The 24,597-nt window shown below is 41.8% G+C and overlaps 1 protein-coding gene across 1 annotated transcript; it reads left to right on the top strand.

The window, feature by feature from the left end:
• Positions 1 to 1,290: 1,290 nt before the first annotated feature.
• LOC120401405 (solute carrier family 22 member 2-like) lies at positions 1,291 to 23,991 on the top strand. The gene is made up of 10 exons (XM_039531365.1): positions 1,291 to 1,834; positions 10,619 to 10,722; positions 11,971 to 12,125; positions 15,461 to 15,629; positions 16,738 to 16,852; positions 17,488 to 17,594; positions 19,900 to 20,114; positions 20,614 to 20,722; positions 22,619 to 22,731; positions 23,888 to 23,991. The coding sequence occupies exons 1-10, from the start codon at positions 1,418 to 1,420 to the stop codon at positions 23,989 to 23,991; spliced, it is 1,608 nt and encodes a 535-aa protein (XP_039387299.1). The 5' UTR covers positions 1,291 to 1,417.
• The last annotated feature ends 606 nt before the right edge of the window (positions 23,992 to 24,597 follow it).

Raw genomic sequence — 24,597 nt, 5'->3', positions numbered from 1 at the left:
CCAAGAAGTTGTGACTCCAACACAGAAAAGCCTGATCAGGAGATCCCAAAGCAGATTGAGGAGACTCCACAAATAGAGAACTTCATCCAGCCCCGGGGTTAGTCCTAGGGCAGAAGAGGATTAGGAAGACCATATCCCTTAGGCATCTCAGGGCCCCACAAAGCCCTAAAATGGGTCCCCAGTTCCCTGGAGAGAGAGGCAGAGCTTATATCAAGCTCTTTCCTGGTTTGAATCAAGGAGTTCCAGCAATGAGCCCTGGGCAGGGGGAGTGGGACCTGAAGGGGACCATCCTGAGGGAGATCTATCCAGAGGGCTCAAGGCCCTGCATAAAGCAGGCTGCAAAAGACCACTCCTGACAACAGCTAGGCAGCAATGCTTGTAAAGTAGGCCACCCCCCCCCACCACAGAGAAGCTGGAGTGGGGGAGGGGAATAGGGACAAAAACCCTAAGATCTGTCTTCTGACAAACTCCTTTTCTACTGAGGAAGGGGCGCTCTCATCTTCAGGCTTTGAGAAGTACATGGAGGGGAAAAATGCTACAAAGGTTTTTCCTGAAATCTTTTAAAGCCTTGTGCAAAAAAGTTCTATCCACAATCTAGATCAACCCTGAGCAGGTGCTGGAGGACAAGCCCAAAGGCAAATACCTGTCTCTAAATCCTCACCTGTGACAGCAATCCCCCTGCACCCATCCTGTGAGGAAGTGGTGAGAAAAGAATGGGGAAACCCCTGATGAGGGTAAATACAAAAACAGGCATCCGCCTACAAGCCTTTTTAAAGCATATATTTCTACCCCACTACAAAGCTCAGCTTCAAAGGTGAGAGCTGTTTTTTTTCCTTTTCTCTATTGAACCACATTTTAAATATCCCCTGCAAAGCCTGTTCCTGACAGGCTCTATTCAAGAGTCTGCTGCCTAGCAATGGCAACCTTTAAATTTTTCATTCTCACACCCATGCTAATAAATTTATTAAGTTAGAAATATTGTTGAGTACCCTACCTAAATCAAGGTAATAAGGCACAAGCGAGGGAAGGATACCTTTCAAAGTACCTTAATAAGGATCTGGGTAATTAATGACAAATGACTTTTTTTTTATTAGCCCTGTTAATTTTTTTGTGAGCAAACAACTTGTCCCTCCTACCCGACTTGCTGCCCACCCGAAGAAGAAGAATCTATTTTAGGGGATCTGGTGGGGGTCAAATAGCAATTCCCCATGCTTCACGGGTGAGCCTAGGCTTGATTTCAAATTTAACTTAAAAAATAAAGCTTGCAATACACAGCTTAATAATTTATAAAGTAGCTCTTTGACTTTTGGTCAAATGTTTTATTGCTACTTAAGCAGCTTTGCTGCCAACAAAATATATAGCAGTGTTGGGAAGAGAAACCAGGTTAGTTACTATAAGTGAGTTGCCATATGCAAAAATGCCAACCTTGGATGACATTCTAGAGCATATTGGGGAATTTGGCTTGTTCCAGAAGCAAGTCTTTTTTGTCTTATGCTTCACGTCTGCTGCCTTCCCACCTATTTACATGGGTGTCATCTTCCTGGGGTTCACTCCTGAACACCGCTGTCTCAGTCCTGGAGTTGCTGAGTTGAGCAGCCGATGTGGCTGGAGTCTAGCAGAGGAGCTGAATTACACCGTTCCAGAGCAGGGGAGACATGGGGAGTCTTTCTCTAGTCAGTGCAGGAGGTACGACATGGACTGGAACACAACTGGCCTCAGCTGCATAAACCCCTTAGAAAACTTCACTGGTTATGGCAACAGGAGCAGTATCCCTCTTACCCCCTGTCAAGATGGCTGGGTTTACGATTCTTCAGGATCATCCATCGTGACTGAGGTAAAAATGAATATTTTCCTCTTCCTCCCCATTCCCCGGGTTACCAACTAGTTGAGGGCAGACAAAGGTTTAAATTTAACAGAAGTGATTTTATTAAAGAGGAGACTCCGCATAATGGAATATATTGACTACTCCGGTCTGTTTGATTGCATAACCTGTTTTTTGTTCTGAAGTGCTGTATAGAATTGTTTGCGCGGTTGATAGGCTCTTGCGTTCAACCAGGGAGCTACCTACACTTTACAAATAGGTAAATGGATCCTTGTGTAAATTGAGCTCAATCTTATGTAAAGCTTTTAATTGCATGAGCACTCCCATGGAAGAGTGCATACATGCCCCTCAAACTTGAAATGGAAACCAAGAGTACCACATAAGATGTCATGTGTGCAATGAGTTCCACACAAGTGGATTCCTACACCCACACAGTGCTCACTGTAGGATCGGGGCCTAAATCTTATAGTTTTTGAGGGGGAAAAAATTTAAGATCTATCCTTGACAAATGTGAAACACCTTTTAAGTTCATTAGGTTGGATAAAAGATGATGAGATTAAATGGCTACGTATAGGAAAAAGATAATGCACAATCCCTCTGAAAGACACTATTTATTAGTCAACCAAACTGGAAATAAATCACAGACAATGTAGGCATATATTATAAAATAACCACTACTTCCAAGGAGGTCAGACTAAACGATCATAATGGTCCCTTCTGACCTTAAAGTCTGACTCTGAATGGGCACCTGGCCAAAAGAGCCAATGGAAAGGCTTGAACTTTTTAAAATTGGGGAAAAAACTTGCCCATTGTCAGTCTCTGGTGGCTCTCTAGGAGAGAAGGGACAAAGTAGCTATGCTGTAAAAGCTTGGACCAAGTATGAAAAATCATCAAATCATACCTAGAAACTACTCATTTAAAACCCCTGATATGTACGGTAAGTAGATTGGGAAATGTCTATGAAGACGCTATTAGGTTTATCTTTGTTTATTTCTTTATGGCTTGTGGACTCCTCTGTGCTAACCCCAAATGCTTTTTGTTTTTCTTGTAATCTTTAAGCTTGACTTCGAGAATAAAACTTTCTTTGATGTTTAATTGTTATGAGGGTTTTTTAAATCTAGCAATAATTTCAGCTTTTAAATGTATTTTCTTTCTTTTTGTTTTAATAAAATTTACCCTTTTTAAGAACAAGATTGGATTTTGTCCTAAAGGTTTGTGCACATGTTTAATTAGCTGGTGGCAACAGCTGATTTCCTTTGTTTTCTTTCTCAGCTCTTCCCGGGAGGGGAAGAAGTAGTGGGGGAGAGGGCTTAAGGGTACCCCACAGGAAGGAATTCCCAAGTGTGCCTTCCTGGTCTTTCAAAGGGGTTTTTGCACTTGGGTGGTGGCAGCATCTACACATCAAGGTCAGAGAAAAGCTGTAATCCTAAAAGACTAATACAAGCCTGGAGTGGCCAGTATTAATTTTTAGAATCCTTGTGGGTCCCCACCTTCTGCACTCGAAGTGCCAGAGTGGAAAATCAGCCTTGACAGAGTCAGTGGAGAGACTGGAGCACATGTTTAGGTACTATGAGCACATTAAGCTGCGGAGGAGGCAGGCAGCTGAATTTGGCCTGTGCATTGTTTCTCCGTTCAACATCATATACAGTGATGACATTTATAGGCGACAAATGGATGGATCATTGTGGCCAGGTCCTTGTCCAGGAGAAAGAGGGTGGAGTGTCCTTGTGAGCTGGAAGTGGAAGAAGGCTTCTTTTGTCACTGATGCTATCTGGTCATATCCACACAATGATAAGTCAAATGGAACCCCAAGGCTTTGTGCCACTTTGACCATTGGGTGGATCAGAGTCAAGGCCTTGGTTCTTCTGGGCATTTCATCATTCCAAGTAGCAACACTTTTTGGTCTTGTCCAGGCTGAGTTTAAGGCAGCTGCCCTTCATTCCAGGAGCTGATCTCATAGGCATTTTGACCTCTTGGTAGTGTGGTATTGTTTGTGTCAGTAGAAAATGACAGTGGAGAGTTATCGGCATATTGTTAGGGCTCCATGGCCATCTCTCCAAGTGGTCTCATGTATAAGTTGGAATTGTGGGGTCCCAGGGGGAGAGCTCTTGAGGAAGAGGAATAGTTACCCATCATCACTCTCTGAGCTGTGCTGGAGGGGAATAATTGAAGCTATTGTAATACTGTGCCATCTAGTCCCATTACATCAGGTAGGCAGGTGAACATGTAATCACTGCTGTTAGGGAAATGTCCTACTTTGCTGAAATTGAAGAGGTGGTACTTTTTAGAATCCTTGTAACTGCAGACAATATGTCCTCCTTCGCTCCTTGTATGGCAATCTGATCTATGTGAGTGGGCTCCCGGGCCTCTGACTGCAGTGGGACTCTGCGCAGGGATCAGATGGTGGGATGAGGGCACATTGCTACAAAGACAAATGTCACCTGTTGAAATGCAGTTGATAAGAATGAACGAACTAAAAGAAATAGAAGGATTTACTGCCTGGATTAGACTAATGATTGAGCTACTTGAAGAGAATTGGATTTAGTGGGATACAATGTTTTAAAAATACAATTTTTGTAGCAATAAAACATATGAACCATAAGGGGGGGAAACAAAGGGTGGTTTTTTCCTTTTTTTAAAAAATTGGAAACTTCCTTCCCTTTAGATATTCAGAAAATCTCCACATCTTAACTGTGGATACTTTTTGATTTCTGACACTAATTTTCCTCTGCTTAGAGGAATTCTCTTCATATGAACACTACACAAAAGTGTGTGTATTCTTCAGATTCCAGTATATTGACAACAATTTTGTAAATTTACTGATGAAAAACATTGTTTCCATTTTTTACTTGTAAAATTGTTCTGAAACCTTGTTCATTAAAGGTTTTGGTTTGTGGCAGTTGCCAGTAAAAACAACTCTAGTCACTTATTACAGCCAAGACAAACTTTAACTGCTGTACAATATGTCAGTTCAGCTTGGACGTTGGAACTGCTTTTAATTTGACAAAAACTAGCAACTTGATCCAGATGGCTGTTTCCTATGAGACATTCCACCCCTTGCACTGAGGACAGGCAGAATCAACCTCATCTTAACATTTCACCCACAATCCAGCACTTCTCATAGTCTCTGACCTTCTCCTTCCCTTGTCTTTCTCATTAGCTTCCTGGTGCCATCCTGTTTTTCTTTCCATCCCCTTTTCTTTCTCCTCCCGGCTTTTGCTGCTCCCCTGATTTCCAGGTTCAGGGTTTCAGTGTGGCTAGTGCTGCACAGGGCTCCTCATGTTATCTTTTTCCACGATGCTTCCCTCAGAAGTGACCATCTGTACGCGCCTCCTCTGGAGCAGGCACCAACCAGCCCAATTGCTGCTGCTGATTTTAGTGAGTGATAGTGCTGTTGTACGTTCCCATTGACGGGGTGCCAGGCCCAGGGACCCACGTCAAGCCACACTGCCTTTGTGGTTCCCCACATTCCTGTTCCTGGCAGCAAACTCAAGGGCCCATATAGAAACCGTTCCTAGAGGGGATCCTTTATTTAAGGCCCTGCACACATAGATGCAACTGTGTTTAGTAACCAGTTTGTGCCATTCTCACCTGACAACAAACATGGCTGAGTTGTATCCACACAAACTCTTGGCACAACATAACTACATGCCAGACAAGGTAGCGTATCCACACTGTCTGTGTTGACATTGGTGCATTCTGGGAAAACATGGCTAGCTTTCCCGTAGCACCTCTGCAGGAGATTGAGCACCTAGAGAATCTATAGATAGAGCAGCAGCAGGTGGGGGCTGGTCTGACCAACCACACAGGGTATGTCTACACTGCAAATAAAAACCTGCAGCTGTCCCATCCCAGCTGACTCAAGCTCCCGGGGCTCAGGCTGCGAGGCTGTTTAATTGCAGTGTAGACCTCTGTGCTTGGATTGCAGCCTGAGCTCTGGGACTTCCCACTTTGCAGGGTCCGAAAGCCCAGGATCCAGGCCGAGCCCAGAAGTCTACACTGCAGTTAAACAGCTTTGCAGCCCAAGCCCCAGGAGCCTCAGTCAGCTGGCACGTGCCTGCCACAGGCGTCTAATTGCAGAGTAGACATACCCACAGAGAGCTGGAAAGAAAGAGGGCCAGCTAAAGCAGTTAGCACCCTCATGGCCATGCGCGTGTATCTCCACAGCAAAATAACAGGAAGATAATCACATGCCAGTCTAGACCTATCTCAAGGGCGAAACAGTGCAACTGCCACAGTTTCTAACAATGTTCACGACACAGTGTGTAGACACACATGTTACGCTAACAGGTTACACGCTTGTTAAAAGTTGTCGACAAGGTCTAAAACGGGAAATTGGTGCTTAATGCCTATAACAGTTCAGTTATAAAATGTGTGGAGGCTAAACTGCTGAAGGACAGTGTATCTGAAATAACTAGGGCTGTCGATTAACTGATGCAATTAACTAAAAAAAAATCGTGATTATAAAAGTTAATTGCGATTAATTGTGGTTTTAATCGCACTGTTAATAGAATACCAATTGAAATTTATTAAATATTTTGGATTTTTCTATATTTTCATATATACTGTATTCTGTTATAACTGAAATCAGTTTATTTTTTATTACAAATTAGCACTGTAAAAATTATAAAAAATAGTATTTTTCAATTCACCTCATACAAGTACTGTAGTGCAATCTTTGTCATTAAAGTGCAACTTACAAATATAGATTTTTTGTTACAGAACTGCACTCAAAACCAAAACAACGTAAAACTTCAGAGCCTACAAGTACACTCAGTCCTATTTCTTTTTCAGCCAATTGCTAAGAGAAACAAGTTTGTCTACATTTACAGGAGATACTGCTGCCCTCTTCTTATTTACGTCACCAGAAAGTGAGAGCAGGCATTTGCATGGCACTTTTGTAGCCAGCACTACAAGTTATTTATATATTTAAAATGTGTTAATTAAATTTGTGACTGAACTCCTTGGGGGAGAATTGTATGTCCCTTACTCTATTTTACCCACATTCAGCCATATATTCAGGGGCGGCTCTGTTTTTTGCTGCCCCAAGCACGGCAGTCAGGCGGTCTTCGGCGGCATGCAGATTTGGCGGACTTTCTATGGGTGATCTGATGGTCCCGCGCCTTCAGTACCTTCCGCTGAATTGCTGCCGAAGCAGAGGTGGACCTCCTGCAGAAATGCCGCTGAAGCCTGCCTGACTCCCGCCCTCACGGCGACCGCCACACCGCTCCCCCATGGCTTGCTGCCCCAGGCACGTGCTTGCTGCGCAGGTGCCTGGAGCCGCCCCTGCATATATTTCATGTTATAGCAGTCTCGGAAGATGACCCAGCACATGTTGTTGTTCATTTTAAGAACACTTTCACTACAGATTTCACAAACACAAAAGTTACCAATATGAGATTTCTAAAAATAGCTACAGCATTTGACCCAAGGTTTAAGAATCTGAAGTGCCTTCCAAAATCAGAGAGGAACAAGGTGTGGAACATGCTTTTGGCTGTCTTAAAAGAGCAACACTCTGATGCAGAAACTACAGAACTTGAACCACCAAAAAAGAAAACCAACCTTCTGCTGGTGACATCTGACTCAGATGATGAAAATGAACATGCGTTGGTCTGCACTGCTTTGGATTGTTATAGAGCAGAATCCATCATCAGCATGGACACATGTCCCCTGGAATGGTGGTTGAAGCATGAAGGGACATATGAATCTTTAACACATCTGGTACGTAAATATCTTGCGACGCCGGCTACAACAGCGCTATGCAAATGCCTGTGCTCGTTTTCAGGTGACATTGTAAAAAAAGAAGCAGGCAGCATTATTTCCTGGAAATGTAAACAAATTTGTGTGTCTGAATGATTGGCTGAACAAGAAGTAGGACTGAGTGGATTTGGCTCTAAAATTTTACATTGTTTTATTTTTGAATAAACAATTGTTTTGTTTTATGCAGGCTTTCTTGGTACATAATTCTACATTTGTAAGTTCAACTTTCATGATAGAGAGTACTACAGTACTTGTATTAGGTGAATTGAAAAATGCTATTTCTTTTTACGGTGCAAATACTTGTAATGAAAATAAATATAAAGTGAGCACTGTACACTTTATTCTGTGTTGTAATTGAAATATATTTAAAAAATTAATCGCATTGTTAAACAAGAGAAGAATACCATTTATTTAAATATTTTGGATGTTTTCTACATTTTCAATCACTTGACAGGCTTAGAAATAACAGGTGCATATTCGGCAATATTATGTGCTTTGTGGAAAAACCCGTTCATAGGTATATGCTAAATGATAAAAGTTGTACTAATTTTTAGTGAGTAAGAAAATTGTCTTAAGGGACCTTGTCAGATTAAATTTAGCCCAAAACATCTTGCTTGTTTTTTTTTAAAAAGCATCTAAAATAAAAGCTTTCCATTATTTTATTTTAAAGTGTCTAAGGATAAATCTTTGTATTGGGATGGATGCAAGTATCCAAATGACAGGAGGTAATGTTGGTGAGGGAATGACCCATGATAAGCCTCTTAGGATGACTAGTGTGAAGTCAACAGGCATTGCAGGTGTTTGGCTTTTCTGAAAATCAAACCACTTATTTAAGTGTCTAAATGTGGATTTGGTTGTGTGAAGTTCAACAGTCAATTCTGAACATTTTGCCCTAAATGTGCCTTGTGTTGAAGAGCTCTGTACACACAGACAGGTTCTCTCTGTTGCCTCACTTTCTCTTATAAATAATAATTTCTGAGCATTTTACCTTCATATTTACTATCATCTGCAACAGACTTTTTGTTAACTTGTAATTATTTGTATTGTCTCTATAGCAGCAGCTGAAGGACAAAGGAAAAACGTAGGCCCAGTGAGCCAAGGTTTACAAAAGTGACTGTTGATCCTGGATGTCTCAATGACCCCTTTACAGGTCAAAGCAGGTGCTCACAACTGTTTGAAAATTGGGGTCTTCTGAGGCATCTCAAGTTGGGACTCAAAAACTGAGATGCCACGATCAATCCCTTTTGGAAATCTTGACCAAACTAGGAACACTTTTCTACTTGCATTAAATTTGTTAAAGATCTTGCATTGAATAGCTTTTCAGAGCCTGTCAAAACATTTCTATAACGGTGTAAATCTGCATTATAAAAGGTTTCCACAGATAGAACTATAGTCCTTACTTTTAGCCTTTTTTTAAAGTAAACAAAAATTCAGTTAAAAATCCTGTACTCCTTGTCAATCATTATTATAGGTCTGTTAGACTTTGCTTCCAGATTACTTATGTATCTGTTAGGCATTTGGAGCAGTCAGGTGCCTCAGTGTTATTGCAGAGTCAGCTCTCTTGCATCACATAGGAGTTCCGCTGTCAATTTTAAAGCAAAGTGAGGTCCCGGTGAAGGTGCGCTGTCAATATATACTTTATTCCATTGGAATCGCCGCTACTGGCAAGAACTAGATTAATTGCCTCCTGCAGCGCTGAGTCCAACACTTCTTCATAGAAGGAGAAACAGACAAAATTTTTGTTTTAAAAAACAGCCAATAGTGACTTTCTTCACCTTAAACATTTCTTATATTTAAATATCTTTGAAAAAAATAGGAGGTTCTCAGCAACTGGCCTGCTGCCAGTCGGACGGGGAGAGCCTCCCTGCTGTGGAGTCAGAATGGGCACCCCAGTCTGAAGTTCTTTTTAGAGGGTTTGGATAAGGATCCCCATTTTTGTCCACAACTTCTAGCATGGTTGCAACAAGGGTCCTAGCTCCTTCCTTTCAGCCCTCGCTTGGCTGTCCAGCAATGGACCTGGAAAAAAGTCACAGGTAACACAGGAGCAGCACCAGGCTTTGTCCTATGCTAATCCCTATAACCAGAAATACAGCGGAACAGGAGTAAACACATCTTGGTGTGCGGATTAAAAATACATAGCTTTAACTATCCTAACCCCAGCAGGAAGGAAAGGGATATACAGCCAGATATACGTCCTTTAACTGTGCGTGCCCCTCCCCCCCAACATAACCAATATTTCTTTATGAAACATTTTCTAAAACTATGCTCAAAACCCAAGAATGAGTAGCCAATATCTAACAGGGTTGATTCTGGATAGCATTTGGATAGGTACAATCCTGCTTTGGCTCTCCAAAGCCCCCCAGTGTCTTGAAGACTCTGTGTTCAGGCCTAGCAAGCTCTGAGGACCTCTCTTCTTGGGCTTCTTACAGCAAATTCAAACTGTTCCTGCTCGGAGTGCATAGTATTTTAAGGCAGCTGCTCTCAAACTGTAGCCCAGCAGAGGTCACGTGGTGTTTGCTGCTTTTTATAGCCATCTAGAATCTTCATTGCAAAGAAAATTCTACATCCTGTTAGAGGAGCTGAATCGTGGCTGGGACCATAGCTGCCAGCCCCCAGTGGAAACTGCCAAAGGGACCAGAGTTGCCTGCATGTCTATGTCCAAGGAGGTAGTGATTAACTACGATTATACAGTGCCTAGCACAAAAGAGTCCTAATCCTGGTTGGGGCTTTTGGGTGATATTCTAATACTGAGCAACAAGTGTGGTTCCCCCACCCCCCCATCCATATCTCCCTAGTCATATACGATTAGATGCATGGGAAATAGAGGTGATATCAGCAGAATTATCCAGGGGCCTGGTCTTGTATTGCTATGTCTCTAACCACTTCTGGGACTCTGGGATGCTTAAAATGCAGGATCAACCCTGGAATAGAATGTTTTAATAAGGCTAAAGTGGTTGTTGGTATCAGCCAGTTTCTAGATTTAAGGAGTGGCTATATTCACTGAGTTTCCCGTCTAACTGTGATGTGCCTCTTCAGTTTAACCTGGTGTGTGAGGACTCCTGGAAGGTGGATCTCTTTCAGTCCTGCGTGAATGCTGGCTTTTTTTTGGGCTCGATATTCATCGGCTACATAGCAGACAGGTATGTGTGGGATATTAAAACATAGCTGATATCCCTAATCAATGTTTAGCAGTTAAAAATAAACAAATGTAGAGGAAAGTCCATCTGACTAACAGCATGCTCATGCGCCTTTCGATGAATGAACACCCTTAAGTCTCGCAGTCTTAAAAAAAATATCAAAGACTTTGAGATTTCTATGAGTTTTTGTAGCTGCGGATCTTTCCTGATCCCGCAAGTTTCCTCCCTGCAGTGCTCATGTGCTCTTCAGTATATTTTACAGTGATAACGTGCAAAAAACCCAGACACCATTTATGAACATACTGATTGTTAACAAAAGCCAGGAAACTCTGAGTTGGAGTTGTCATTCTGTCTTTCTGTGGTATGAATTGCAATTTTGATATGAAAACATCCTGTTTCCTTTTGTTAAAGGTTTGCTTATCAAGAAATAATAGTCGGAGCTTGCCAAATAGATACAATATCAATGCAGATACGAGACCTGAGTGATTTTTCATAACTGCAGCACTGTGTTCAGAACTAGGGTATGAAGTCATTGTAGACTCCCATTGAGATTAAGGATATACCACTGGCTCTGGGTACAGGAAGGGCACGTCATGTTATAAACCATTAGAACCATTTTTCCAGTCACTGGAAAAAGATGTGCCCACATTCCTAACAATGTATTCCCCTCCACCCATCCCTCCACTCCCCCTCCAAATTGCTTTGCATTGCAAGCTCTACAGGCCTCCTCATGTGAGTTCTCTACATGTGAAACTTCGATTCATGTCAATGGAAGATTTGAACTTGCATGGTTTGCAAGATCGGGCCCTTTGTATGTAAATTAGTTACTCCTAATCCTCACATTATATAGGTACTTCAAAAGAAACTGCAGAGTAATTATATTCATCTGCAGGTATCTTTCCTCCATATTTAATAACACAGACTGTTCCAAAAATAGACAGGAAGGGATACCTTTATCAGCTATACGTATTAATGTGGGCCTATTGCTCACCTATCATTTGGGATACTTGGTTTCATCCAAACTGCTCAATAGCATTTATGGAATTACAAAGCAATGGAGAAGTTAACCCAAATGGTGGGTGAGCACTAGGCCCCCATTAACACCATATAAATGTAGTTCTATAATAATTAATATGGGATGATTCTTCCAATAGACAAATGTTTGGATTTTCTAAATGCTACATGGAGTTTAACAGTTTACGGTATGTGTCTGTATTTTGATCTTGTACTTGTAATTCTTTTCCCATGCAGGTTTGGCCGTAAACTTTGCCTTATAGTGACAATCCTTGTAAGTGCCACCTCTGGAGTTCTTGTGGCCTTCGCACCAAGCTACCTTTGGATGGTGATCTTTCGCTTCCTACAAGGACTGGTCAGCAAGGGCAGCTGGACAGCAGGCTACATCCTGAGTAAGACTGGTGCTTTCCCTGGCAGTAATATTGGTAATGGGAGATGAAGGGAAAACTGGCAATTCATTGGACTAAATGCGAACTGGAAAGCAGAAAAGGGCCCTTTGCTGCTTTTTGAAAGTATATATGACTTGCTCAGAGATTGTTTCCCCCCTGCTTATTAGCCTACATTAGAGAGATCAGTTTCTTTCTCTCCTCAGATTCCAATGTCTTTGGAAGATCAGAATTGTGATGTCAAATGAGGCTGTTACCTGAGATGCAGTTCCCAGTCCCCAGTAGCAAGAGAGGGAAGGGTGCAGCAGCTTGGTGTGACATCACTGTTCAGGCTCCAGTGCTCTCTAAACAGAGTGAAAGGAGGGCTGTGAGGAAGCAAACAACTTTGAGGAATCTTTATACACAAAGGAGCAGTAAATGGCAAACCCAGGCTTTACATCGTAAACAATAACTCAAGTACAGTAGATACCTACCAAGAAAAAGGCAGACGTTGTTTTGGCGCTCTTTGATAGTGCATGCTCATTTGAATGGAAAATGTATCTCAGGGTGGGAAGGCAATAAAGAGGTCACATGCAGAGCCAGATTAACCCATTGCTGGGTTCTAGGCAAACATACACTTCTGGGCCCCAACTTCTAATGTGAATCACAGCAAACAGTCGTAAGGTACACTCGCCATGGCCAGGCTGTGGATCTGCTGGACCGGCTGCTTGTCCTGCTGCTGCTTGTGGCACTACTCACCAGGACAGGGGTGGATGGGCCAAACCTGAGCAGTGCTGCAACCCCATGCGCCAGGTTGCAATGCCACCCACTCAAATGAGTGGGCAGGTCTACATTAGAAGAGCTACATTGGCGCAGCTGCATCAATGCAGCAGTAGCGCATCTGGGGAAGACACTGTATTCCGACAGGAGACCGTTCTCCTGGCAGCATAATTACTCCACCTCTGTGAGAGCCGGAAGCTGTCAGTGGGACAGTGTCTCCTGCTAACAGCGCCAGTGCAGACAGTGCTTAAGTCGATCTAACTTGCATTGTTTGGGGGGGGTATCTTTCTCACACTCCTGAGTGACGTAAATTAGATTGACTTTAGAGGTAGTGTAGACTTGCCCAGTGAATTTTTTTCCATTTGTGCAAAAATCTGCATTGGTTAAAAAAAACCCATCACCTCCTCCCCAAATTTGGGTTCTGGACATATGCCTCATTTGCCTGTGTGTTGTTAATCCAGCCCTGCTCAACTAGTGACAGTGTCACTCTGATTATATCACTCTACACTGATCCAGCATTAGTTTGGTTTTTTTGTTTATATCAGTGGTACCCAATGCAGTGTCCATGGGTGCCATGGCGCCCGCCAGGGCATTTATGTGCGCCCACTTAGTGCCCAGCAGGGGAGAGAAGCCGTGGCCCTGCACCTGCCGGGGACAGAGAACTCCGGGGCTGCAGACTGCGGGCACCGGTGTTCTGTCTCTAGTAGGTGCAGGGTTGCAGTTTCTCTCTGGCTTCTCCGGGGCTGCAGGCTGCGGGCGCCGGTGTTCTCTGTCCCCTGTCCCCGGCAGGTGCCGGGCCATGGCTTCTCTCCAGCGTGAAGCTGCGGCCCCGCCCCTGCTGGGGACAGCAAACTCCGGGGCTGCAGGTGCCGCTGTTCTCGGTCCCCAGCAGGCGCGGGGCTGCGGCTTAAGCCGGAGAGAAGCCACAGCCCCGCGCCTGCCAGGGACAGAGAACTCCAGGGCTGCAGGCTTCATTCTATGTTAAAGTAAGAATAATAAATATATTTGGATCAGTAGTTCAACAATGTTTTACTTTTTTAAAATAAATAAGATGAAAACTGTTTATGATATTTATTTCGTAAAAACTCCTTAATTTTTCTTACAGGTAGATAAAGAGCAATTGCTGAATAATTTAATACCTTTTTACATGTAAAATTACCCTTTTTATCTTATGGATTCATCTATCATGTAATAATAAATATGATGATTTTTGTATTATTGTACAAATACAAAATAAACCTTGAAAAATTGTTGGCGCCCACCATACTCTTCTGAAAACTTGAATGTTCTACTGGCCACAAAAAGGTTGGGGACCACTGGTTTATATGGTCTGTTAAATATAGTTTGCTGTTGCCCAAGGTGCTAAAGGTGCCATTAGGGATCCCTTAGGTGTTGCAGAATTTAGGTTTTGTTTTTAAAATATAAACTTTTCTCCTTTACAGTTGCAAAGAAAATCTTTCAAATGCTACACGGCTTAAGCATTCTGTCTTCCTGAATCTGTAAAGTGGACAGTTTTTAAACAATAGCTCTGAGTGGTGTGAACTGCCTCATTCACATCAGTGGAGTGTTAACTCTGAAGGTGACAGAAACTGAAATGCCAACCTTTTAAACTATTATACTGCTAAACATTGTAGCAGAAACATTGAGCTAATGTAGTTATCCAGAAGTTTGAGATGAAGAAAACTTAATGCATCAACCAGTCCATTTTGCATGTGTGTATATATGTATATATATAAAAAATATATTAAAAAAAATTCATTCTAGTGATTTGAGTATTAAATCCACTATTGGAACAGCTTCCCCCCCCTCCATTTCACATCAGTCATACAATGAAGGATTATTACCTCATTGCACAATATGATCCTTCAGTTATATATTATGGGAACTTTATTTAGGATAGTGTTGTACTGTACAGTAAAATATCCCATGTAAATTTTGGTGATCGTGTTTCACTTAAGCATGGAATGCTATAACAGAAAATAAGATTTAAGCACAGTACAGTCAGGAAGAACATAATTACTGACCTCAATGATCTAATAAAAATAAAATTTCATAAGCAAATTAAGCTTGGTCTACAAATATCAAAGGATTTGTATTAAGATTTTATGCAAAAATCTAGAACGGGTCGGCAACCTTTCAGCAGTGGTGTGCTGAGTCTTCATTTATTCACTCTAATTTAGGTTTTTGCATGCTGGTAATACTTTTTAATGTTTTAGAAGGTCTCTTTCTATAAGTCTATAATATATAACTAAACTATTGTTCTATGTAAAGTAAATAAGGCTTTAAAAGTGTTTAAGAAGCTTCATTTAAAATTAAATTAAAATGCAGAGCCCCCTGGACCGGTGGCCAGGACCCAGGCAGTGTGAGTGCCACTGAAAATCAGCTCGCGTGCCGCCTTTGGCACACGTGCCATAGGTTGCCTACCTCTGATCTAGAATTTTTAAGGAATGTTCTTCAGGGAATTAGTGTTTGCCTCCAGACTCCCTGAAAAGAATCTATACCTCCTGAAATGCTTGAAACCCCTTGTTTCTGGAGTAGGGTTTCTTGGTTCTTCTATCAGTTTTCCTTCTGGTTTTGAACAGTCACAGAAGTTGTTGGTCCAAGCCATAGGAAGACAGTGGGAATTCTCTATCAAGCGGCCTTTACAGTTGGACTTCTCCTGTTCGATGGTGTTGCTTATGCTATTCCTCACTGGAGATGGTTGCAGCTTACTGTTACTCTACCATGCTTCCTCCTCTTGCTCTATTACTGGTAAGCACTTTCATTTACCTCAACAGAAGATTTAAAATGGTATTTCCCTCCAGTCAAGAGAGGATCAAGAGCTGTGGGAGAATGTCATATACTGATTGCATGCACATTACTCTGGTTAATGCAAACAGCAGATCTACACCAACTAAGAGTGGGAATAGTCTCTTTTAATGTTCAATCCTTGGTTGTATTATAGCATACACATCTTGTCTAATGTATTCTTAGGAATCAAACTTCTGTTATGTTATGCTGTTAGTGGATTATTTTTAAAAGAAAATTGGATGTAAAATTTGACACAAGAAATTGAATTTTATATATGCATCAACTGAACATTTGTTTAAAGGGAAATTTATTAAATAATTTAAGGCCGTAATTTGACTGACATCACTTTGAAATGGTGGTTAATTAGTGGTCATTGTCCAGTGGCTAAGTATTTTTATTTAAAGTGGTTTGTTGTACAGAATTTTTTAAAAATTACACTATATTTTGTGGCACAACCAAAAGTAATAGGTTCCTCTTTAGTAGATCATTTTGATGTATTGTTTAAAAGAATTAACTTGTCATTTTGGTTTCACTCTTTTTTCTTTTTATGAGCACTTGGGTCGTGAAGAGTCGTCTGCCCAGAGTGGGGATTATGGGGGATAGAGTTTTGTTTTCTTCCTATATCTATTTTTGTGAGTTTTATTTAACATGAGTAAATGGAGTGAGAGTTCCTGTGCTTTTAGAGAGGGTCTGTCTGTCTCTGTCTCTGTCTCTGTCTCTCTCTCTCTCTCTCTCTCTCTCTCTCTCGTGTCTGGTGATGGTATAATTGGAAAATGGCTCCTCATGAGGAGTCATCAGATGGGTAAATTGAGCGAGTGGTATGAATGTTCTTATAGCAAAGTTTTCATATTATTTATTGTTTTATCATGACTGTGTTCATCTCCAGTAAAACTGAGCTACTGCCAAGGCTGCTCCTCCAACTTCATCTTGCAGCACGGCAAACTGTTTTCTTGAAAAGCTGAAAATAGTGTCATTGTGTTCAACAGAAGTACTGTCTCCATAGCTTGGATTCAGTGTGGATGCACCATTTTGTTTTCTGTATGGCAGCATCTGCTTGCTTGAATTACAGGTGTCTGCCTGAGTCTCCAAGGTGGCTGATATCTCAGAAGCAAAATGACAAGGCCATGAAGATTGTGGACTATATTGCCAAAAAGAATGGGAAAAAGCTGCCTGCCCATTTTCAGGTGCGCTTGAGGTTTTCTGCTTGTAGGTGAACATTCTAAAAGTGTTTTCTATGATGCTTTCCACCTGAGGAGTTCTACATGCTGGTAAATATCAAAGTTAACCTCTCAGTCCCAGCTGGATAACTATTATTCCCCATTGCACATATAAGGAAGCTGGTGCAAGGACAGATTCAGACGCTTGCCCCATGTCATGCGGGAGGTTTGAAACAAGGCCAGGAATATACCCCAGGTGTCAGTGCTGTGCCAAGGTTCTTGTGTATTCCAGAGCTGAAACATTTTGCACTGCAATGCTGCTGACTCATGACCTGTTCAGCTAAGACTAAAGAAAAAGGAAACTTATTTAGAATCCTGGAGAAATTACTTAAGAAACACCAAATCAAATAGTTAAGGAACAGCTAAAACTGTTGAAGTTAAAGAATTCCCTCATTATCATTGTGATCCTTCTCCTCCCTATCCCATGCAATAATCACAATGGAATGTGCATTTCCCAGGAAGCGCTTATGTATTGTATTAAGTAACATATCTAATATGACTTACAGAATGTCACGAGCCCCTCCCTCCCTGTTTGCTTTAACATAATCAATTTCTCTCACCCAGTTTAGCCCTTAATTAACAATGCACTGGTTCTTCTGTAGAATATTAACCTTGAAGAGGAAGATGTGGAAAATCTGAGTCCTTCATTCATGGACCTTGTCAGGACACCTCAGATGCGGAAACACACATTCATTTTGATGTATAACTGGTAAGTCTTAAGACAACTTTAATTTTTTTATTACAAAGCATTAAAGTTCCAGTTTTGTCTTACCCCCATTTCCTGCACTCAGAACTCAGTTTTTTCATGCTCCAGACTTTCTTCCTCCTTTGTCTTCCTGTACTGCTGGGGAGGTTTCTCGGTTACTCTCAGTCCTGTCGGGAGATCACGGGAACAGTACAAGCTAGCATTCTTAACTGTGGTTTTAGTTTAGCTCCATTGCCATGATGACCTCATGTGTCTGGTCACCAATGGATGAATTATTGGGCCACAAGAGGACTTCTCTACACACAGATGTTACACTTGGTCCCCACTCCGTCAGTTTAAGAGCACGTTATGTCTATATAGACAAGTGCTTCAGTCAACTGTAATGAGGCAAAAACTGGTATCAATTACCCCCAAATTGGATAGAGGTAAGAACTGGGATGGCCTAAATTGGTGCAGGCTCAATCAGGTGGGTAACTGTTGGCTGCAATGTACTAGCTCAACTGGCTCAATGTCAGGTCTGATAGTTGCGCCCTATGCCCCCAGTGTGACCCCCCCCATGGTATCTGCCATACCCAGAGATGTCTCCCTATCCCAGGCCTGACTTTAGCCAGGGGATGGGGAGCTATTGGAGAAAGTGTGATGGAGGGAGTTGCTGTGAAGTGGGAAGTAACCAAGGAATACCGTGCAGGAGGGGTCCCTCATCTGAGGACTGAGGTTCACTGGCTGAAGGAGCCATCTCGCCTGAATCAATGTAAAGCAACCGTGGTGTGGACACATTCAATTTTTTTTTATAATGGAGATATACCTATCTCCTAGAACTGGAAGGGACCCTGAAGGATCATCGAGTCCAGCCCCCTGCCTTCACTAGCAGGACCAAGTACTGATTTTGCCCCAGATCCCTAAGTGCAGGGACAGCTCCAGGCACCAGCATGCCAAGCACATGCCTGGGGCGGCAAGTCACGGGGGGCGCTCTGCCGGTCGCCGCGAGGGCGGCAGGCAGATTGCCTTCGGTGGCATGCCTGCGGAGGGTCCGCTGGTCCCACGGCTTCGGCAGACCTCCTGCAAGCTGCTGCCGAATCTGCAGGACCGGGGACCTCCTGCAGGCAAGCCACCGAAGGCAGCCTGCCTGCCGTGCTTGGGGCAGCAAAATACATAGAGCTGCCCCTGCCTAAGTGGTCCCCTCAAGGATTGAACTCACAACCCTGGGTTTAGCAGGTCAATGCTCAAACCACTGAGCTATCCCTGGTGGTGGAACTATTGATGTAAAGCCAAAGTGGTATAGACAAAATCAAAGTGACTCCATCGGCTTTGCCTGTAGCCCATAGTCACCAATCAGCTTCTAGGAATCTCTGTAGATCTGCTGGTGCTGATCCCTAAGCACAGACAAATCCATGTTGCCATGACAGAATTTCCTAGTCTTAGAGCTGTTTATGTGGTGTGCTACTGTGCAGCAAGCCAGAGTGTGACAGTACAGTGCACCAGCTTTCCATGCAGTAACTCGCCATGTGGACACTGCTACAGTGCAGTGAAAGACTTGCGCTAAGCCATGCTCCTGGCCTTTCAGCGCACTGTAGTAGTTCCCCGTGGGATGTTACTGCATGGCAAGCTGAAGTGTTGTAGATTCACACCCTGGGTCTCCACACAGTAACTCGTCATGCGGACAAGCTCTTAACATCTTCCTTATATGAAACAGTTGTTGGTAAATTTATCTTTTAAGGCAAGATGAGAATGTTAATACAAGCATTTGACCAGGAGAATTTGCCTACCTTCTGAACTCACTCCCCAGATGCATGGTCAATTTGTTCTCAACTAAGAGCTCTTTTCAACCATACAAGCTGTTAAGAGGAGTAATTTAGAAAACTCATTGCTCGTTCAACTGCCCATCTGAGTCTCCATTATGTCTGATGGTGAGCATGCAGAGGGCAGAATGGGCTCTTGACAAAGGACTATATTCCTTCAGTGATCATAAGCCCATAATTATAACTCAGAGCTAGAAGTATGAGTAGGCTGAAAGCTTTTTTAGCCTTAGTCTACGATACCATTAATATTGCATACCTGATTTATATTCAACACTTAGTTCCTGACCTACCACATTATTTTATGGGCTGTAAACTCTACCTCTAGTTTCTGCTTTCCAGAATTAATTGCTACTGTTCTCTCAGGCTTTCGTCTACACTGAGTAAATTAGAGCTGAAGTTGGTTTCATTGACCTAATTGTGGTTCAGAAAGTTTGTGCTTTCCAAGAGGAAATGGGGCTCTGTTCTTTGACTAAATCTCTTAAGAAGAATGGGCTCTGTTTTCTGCCTAGGTTGGCCAGCTCTCTTCTGTACCAAGGGCTCATCATGCACATGGCAATGGCTGGTGAGAACATGTATCTGGATTTCTTCTATTCTGCCCTTGTTGAATTTCCAGCTGCCTTCATTATCCTTCTCACAATCAATCGCATTGGCCGTCGCTATCCCTGGGCTGTGGCAACTCTGGTGGCAGGGGCTGCCTGTCTCATTATGGCTTTAATCCCCGAGGGTGAGTTGTCAGAGGTTTCAGTAGTTTACCGTCTCAGTGTTACCTCTTGGGGACCTCATTAATCTGTCTTGCTATAGTCTAGGTTTGAACGTTTGCAAAAGCACATCTGTGATTGTAGCCTGTGACCCTGACAGGTGCTGGAGATTTTCCTTACACCCCTGGCTCCCGCCCCTCAGAAGTGAGATGGAGTAAATGAAAGTCTACATTTTTGCAGACATCAGAATTAATAGGAAATATCTTGGGGGGAAATAGGGTACTGTACATAACTTTGCGAATCACATTTAACAATAACCTACGTGGTGCTGATTGTTTTAATCTGCTGCTTTGTGCAATTAAACAATAGCAGTTCCTCCGAACTAATACAATTCAAGTACTACAGGATTATTGGATTCCACTGAAAATAACATTGTTTCATTAGATAACCCCAGCCCACCCAATCACCACTGGCCCCAAAAACCTCCAGAAAACATTGCAAGTGAAATAACTGTTTCCTCTGCAGATATCCACTGGCTAAAAATGACTGTAGGTTGCATTGGGAGAATGGGAATTACAGTGACTTTCGAAATGGTTTGCTTTGTAAACACTGAACTGTACCCAACCTTTTTGAGGTGAGTGCATTGTCTGGGGCCAGCACGATGTGAAAGGCAGCTATTGAAACTGACGGATATGTTGTATTTTATATTGACTTAATGATTAGTACAGAAATGCTCCAGAATTATAGACCTATTGATATCTAAAGAACATTATGCAAATGGATCACTTAGAAAATTGAATAAAAGACAAGTTAATGCAGGAACAGAATATTCCTTTACAACTTCTCACTATACATTGTACTGCAAATGGAACGTGCAGAGCTGGATTAAAGCAAGATTCTTGTCCTTCAAATCCAGAGGTCGAAAGGGGCTAGAGACAATAATGAATCAGTGAGAAATGGAGAGTCTCTTGGGGGTCTGGGAGAGCAGGAAGATAGAAGTAGCATAAAAGAGTGTATTTGAGGAGGGGAGCAGAATTGAGGAGGACTGGGAAGAATCTGGGCTGGTTGAAGTTTTGGAAGCCCCAATGTGTTGGTGGATTGGGGCACCTTTTGGTATTAAAGGGAAGTGATGAATTCTCCATCCCTTGAAGTCTTCAAATCAAGACTGGATGCATTTCTGGAGATATTCTTTAGCCAAACACAAATTACTGGGCTCAACACAGCGGTAACTGGATGAAATTTAAGAGCCAGTGATATACAAAGTAGATGATCTAATGGTCTTGTCTTAAAATCTATGAAGCTATTAATCTACCCCTAAGCACTGGCTTTGTCTAGCAGTTTTATAAGAGGATTTTAGGTGCATGCATTCATCACTTAAAAAAAAAAATAAAAAGACCCTAAAAGAATCTAAATTTAGCCCATATTATCTAGAAACTGCTAGATTCCCATACACTCATTTGAAACCTGTATAAAGATCATTCTGCCTATAAGCTCTACTTAGGAAGCTACTGAAGGCTTTCTTGTTTGTTTTTTTATGGGCATATACATTAGGCGGACCTTTGAACATCTCCCTACATTGAAAATATTAGCTACATTATTTTAAATAACTGTCAAAGTTCTGTTCTATCTGATGGGAGGTTCTAATAGGACACTCTGAGCCTGATTCTCTGCTACATTGAAGTTTATTATTAATCATGTTTATTACAGTGGTGCTTAAGGGCCAATCAAGAGTAGAACCCCAGTGTGCTAGGCACTCTACAAACACAGAGCAGTAGATGGTCCCTGTCCTGAAAAGTTTACGATCTAAACAGAGGATAGAAACAGTGGGTGGGAAGGGTAACTTCATGATATTTTTATGTTGGGGGGCGGGGGAATCAGCTAAATGGGAAGGGAAGTGGGGGAGGGAGGGCAGAACAGATCAGAAGAAAATAAGGAGGGGCAGGTGCTGAGTGAAACTGAGACAGACAGTGAGGGATGGGGGGGTGAGGTTGGTGTAGACAACCAATCAGCACAAGGCAGAGAGCCCACACGAAACTGTAGAAAGTTCTCTGAATCTCAGAGAATCACTTACTCACACTTATGCAAAATAGGAGTAAACCTTCCCATGCCTCTTGGTAGGGTTATAGTCTCGTGCTACACAGGTGTGAATGACTTCATGAGGAGCAAGGCAGGAGAGACTCAGGACTTGATTCTATTTTGGAATTTTATTATGGTTAGGCTGCTGAGACCGCAGCCTATTGTGTTGACCAATAGTCTAATTGTTTCCTTGTACTCCCCCCATCTGTTGTCTCATGCTTAGATTGTAAACTCTTTGGGGCAGGGATGTTTGTTCTGTTTATACAGTGTCTGGTGCAATGGAGTCCAGGTTCATGCCTGGGCTTTGAGGCACTGCACTAATGCAAATAGTTAATCATCACAATTTTATGGCAGGATGTATTCCGTACCAGCTCAGTGTTTTGATCAACTCTGCTCCAGCTACAGAACTTTTTCAGACCAATATAATGCAATAATTGTTTTGCTGTTAAATCAGGAACCTTGGTGTAATGGTCTGCTCTTCCTTTTGTGATGTTGGTGGGATACTAGCCCCGTTCATTGTCTACAGGCTGGCAGAGATCTGGCATGAGCTGCCACTTATAGTTTTTGGTAAGTATTTTCTTACCTTCTTGTGGAGTGTTCCTCAGGTGTATTAACCATGTCTCAATTGTCATGACAAACAAATCTGAGAAACTGATTTCAAATCTAGGAGAGAAATATTTTTTTCCCTTCACAAAACCTTCAACTCATAATAAACTAATAGTTCACTTCTGAGTTGTGTATGTTAGTCAGTCTGCTTCCATATTATATTTATGGTTTCTTATGTGCTTTTTTTTTAAAAAAGCTGCAAACTAGCAAATGTTGCTTTAACAAATTGAAGAGGATTGTGACATTTACCAAAATTCAGATCACATCTCAGTTTGTTGACAATATTCATGAGAGTCATTTCCTTACTTCTGTGGTTTGGTCTCTGTCTTGAGACAAGATATTGTAATTTCAAATGGTGCCTGTCAGGTATATTTTATGGATTATTAAGGATGTTGCAGACTTCAGTCTTATCAATGTTCTCTTTTTTGGCCAGACAACCATGTAATCGTCTTTTAAAAAGGCTATAGACTAGTAAGCAGCCTTCTTCAAAACAGGCTGAAACTTCCTGGAGATTAGTCAATCTAAACTTTAGGCCAGATACTGCAAAATTCCAGTCTTTGGGCTAGTGCGTTATTGCTAGAAGACTATCTTTGAAGGCAATACATTATTTTTAATAAAGAACATATTTATATTATTTACAAGGGACTTCATAATACATACATTTTAGACTGGGGCTTATGAAGTTGGTGACCAGGAACTTAATGAGTGAGAGATGAACTGTAATTTTGAAAATCTTGTTCTCATGGTGACGAGAAATCCAGTACATTTCATCTCATACAAACATACCAACTGCCATTTGTCAAATAAGCCTTTCCAACCTGATAGATACCATTATAGTCCGTAGCTTATAATTAAATGTTACTACCTATAATTATCTCAGTAATGCTGCAATGAGACCCCTGAAAAGCTGTGAACTTACCTTGTGTGCAAAAATTCTGTATACTATTATATAGACCAAATTTTAGCCCTTTGTTGTGTGTTTAAAAATACAATCTCCTCTACAAACTTTGTTGCTTTAATTAAATTCAGCAATTATTATTGCAGCCAGATGGCATCAAATGTATCACATGATGTGTGTTGGGTTCTAACTTGGTCTTCTCGTGTGTTTAATTTGCAGCTGTGGTTGGTTTAATTGCTGGTGGATTGGTGTTGCTGCTGCCTGAAACCAAAGGGAAAACATTGCCTGAGACTATTGAAGATGTAGAAAACTTGCATAGGTGAGTCAGGCGGCACATTCAGATTGTTCGAGCTGTTCATCTTTTGAAAAGGAAAGACTAAAAGAAAAAGCTACAGTGTAAATGTACATCCAGTGGCTGTCATTGAAATTATCATGGCATTTGTGGCATAGTTACTGCAGTGTACTTCTGAGTTCTAGGTATACAAATGCTATGTAGATGGTAGCAAAGCTCATTTTGCATTGAGAATGTAACTGTAGTGTATAATTGTGACCACTGTATTCCTGGTGTTCAATGGCCTTATGAAAAATGTTCAATTTTGACACCTCCAGCAGGTGCACCCATCCTGTCTCTCCTCCCAACACACCACAAAATCACATGAAATTATTTTTATTTTTTTTTGCACTTTTATTCCAATGGTGATTTTTTCCTAGGACTGGGAAGAAAAACAGGTAGATGGACATTGTGTTCTTAAAACAAAACAAAACACCATGCTGCTTCTAATAATTCCTTATTAAAGCTTATAAGAAATAGTTCTACCCATATTTAATGTTTATAAATACTGTAAATGTTAAAATAGTGTGATCTATCTACACGTGACTGATGGCAAGATTGTGACCTGGAATTTGCATTATGTACCCTCTCACTCCCT

The sequence above is a fragment of the Mauremys reevesii genome, linkage group 3, assembly GCF_016161935.1.
Source record: "Mauremys reevesii isolate NIE-2019 linkage group 3, ASM1616193v1, whole genome shotgun sequence".
NCBI lineage: Eukaryota > Metazoa > Chordata > Testudines > Geoemydidae > Mauremys > Mauremys reevesii.
Note: the sequence above shows the minus strand (reverse complement) of the source record. Positions and strands in the feature narration are given on the sequence as shown.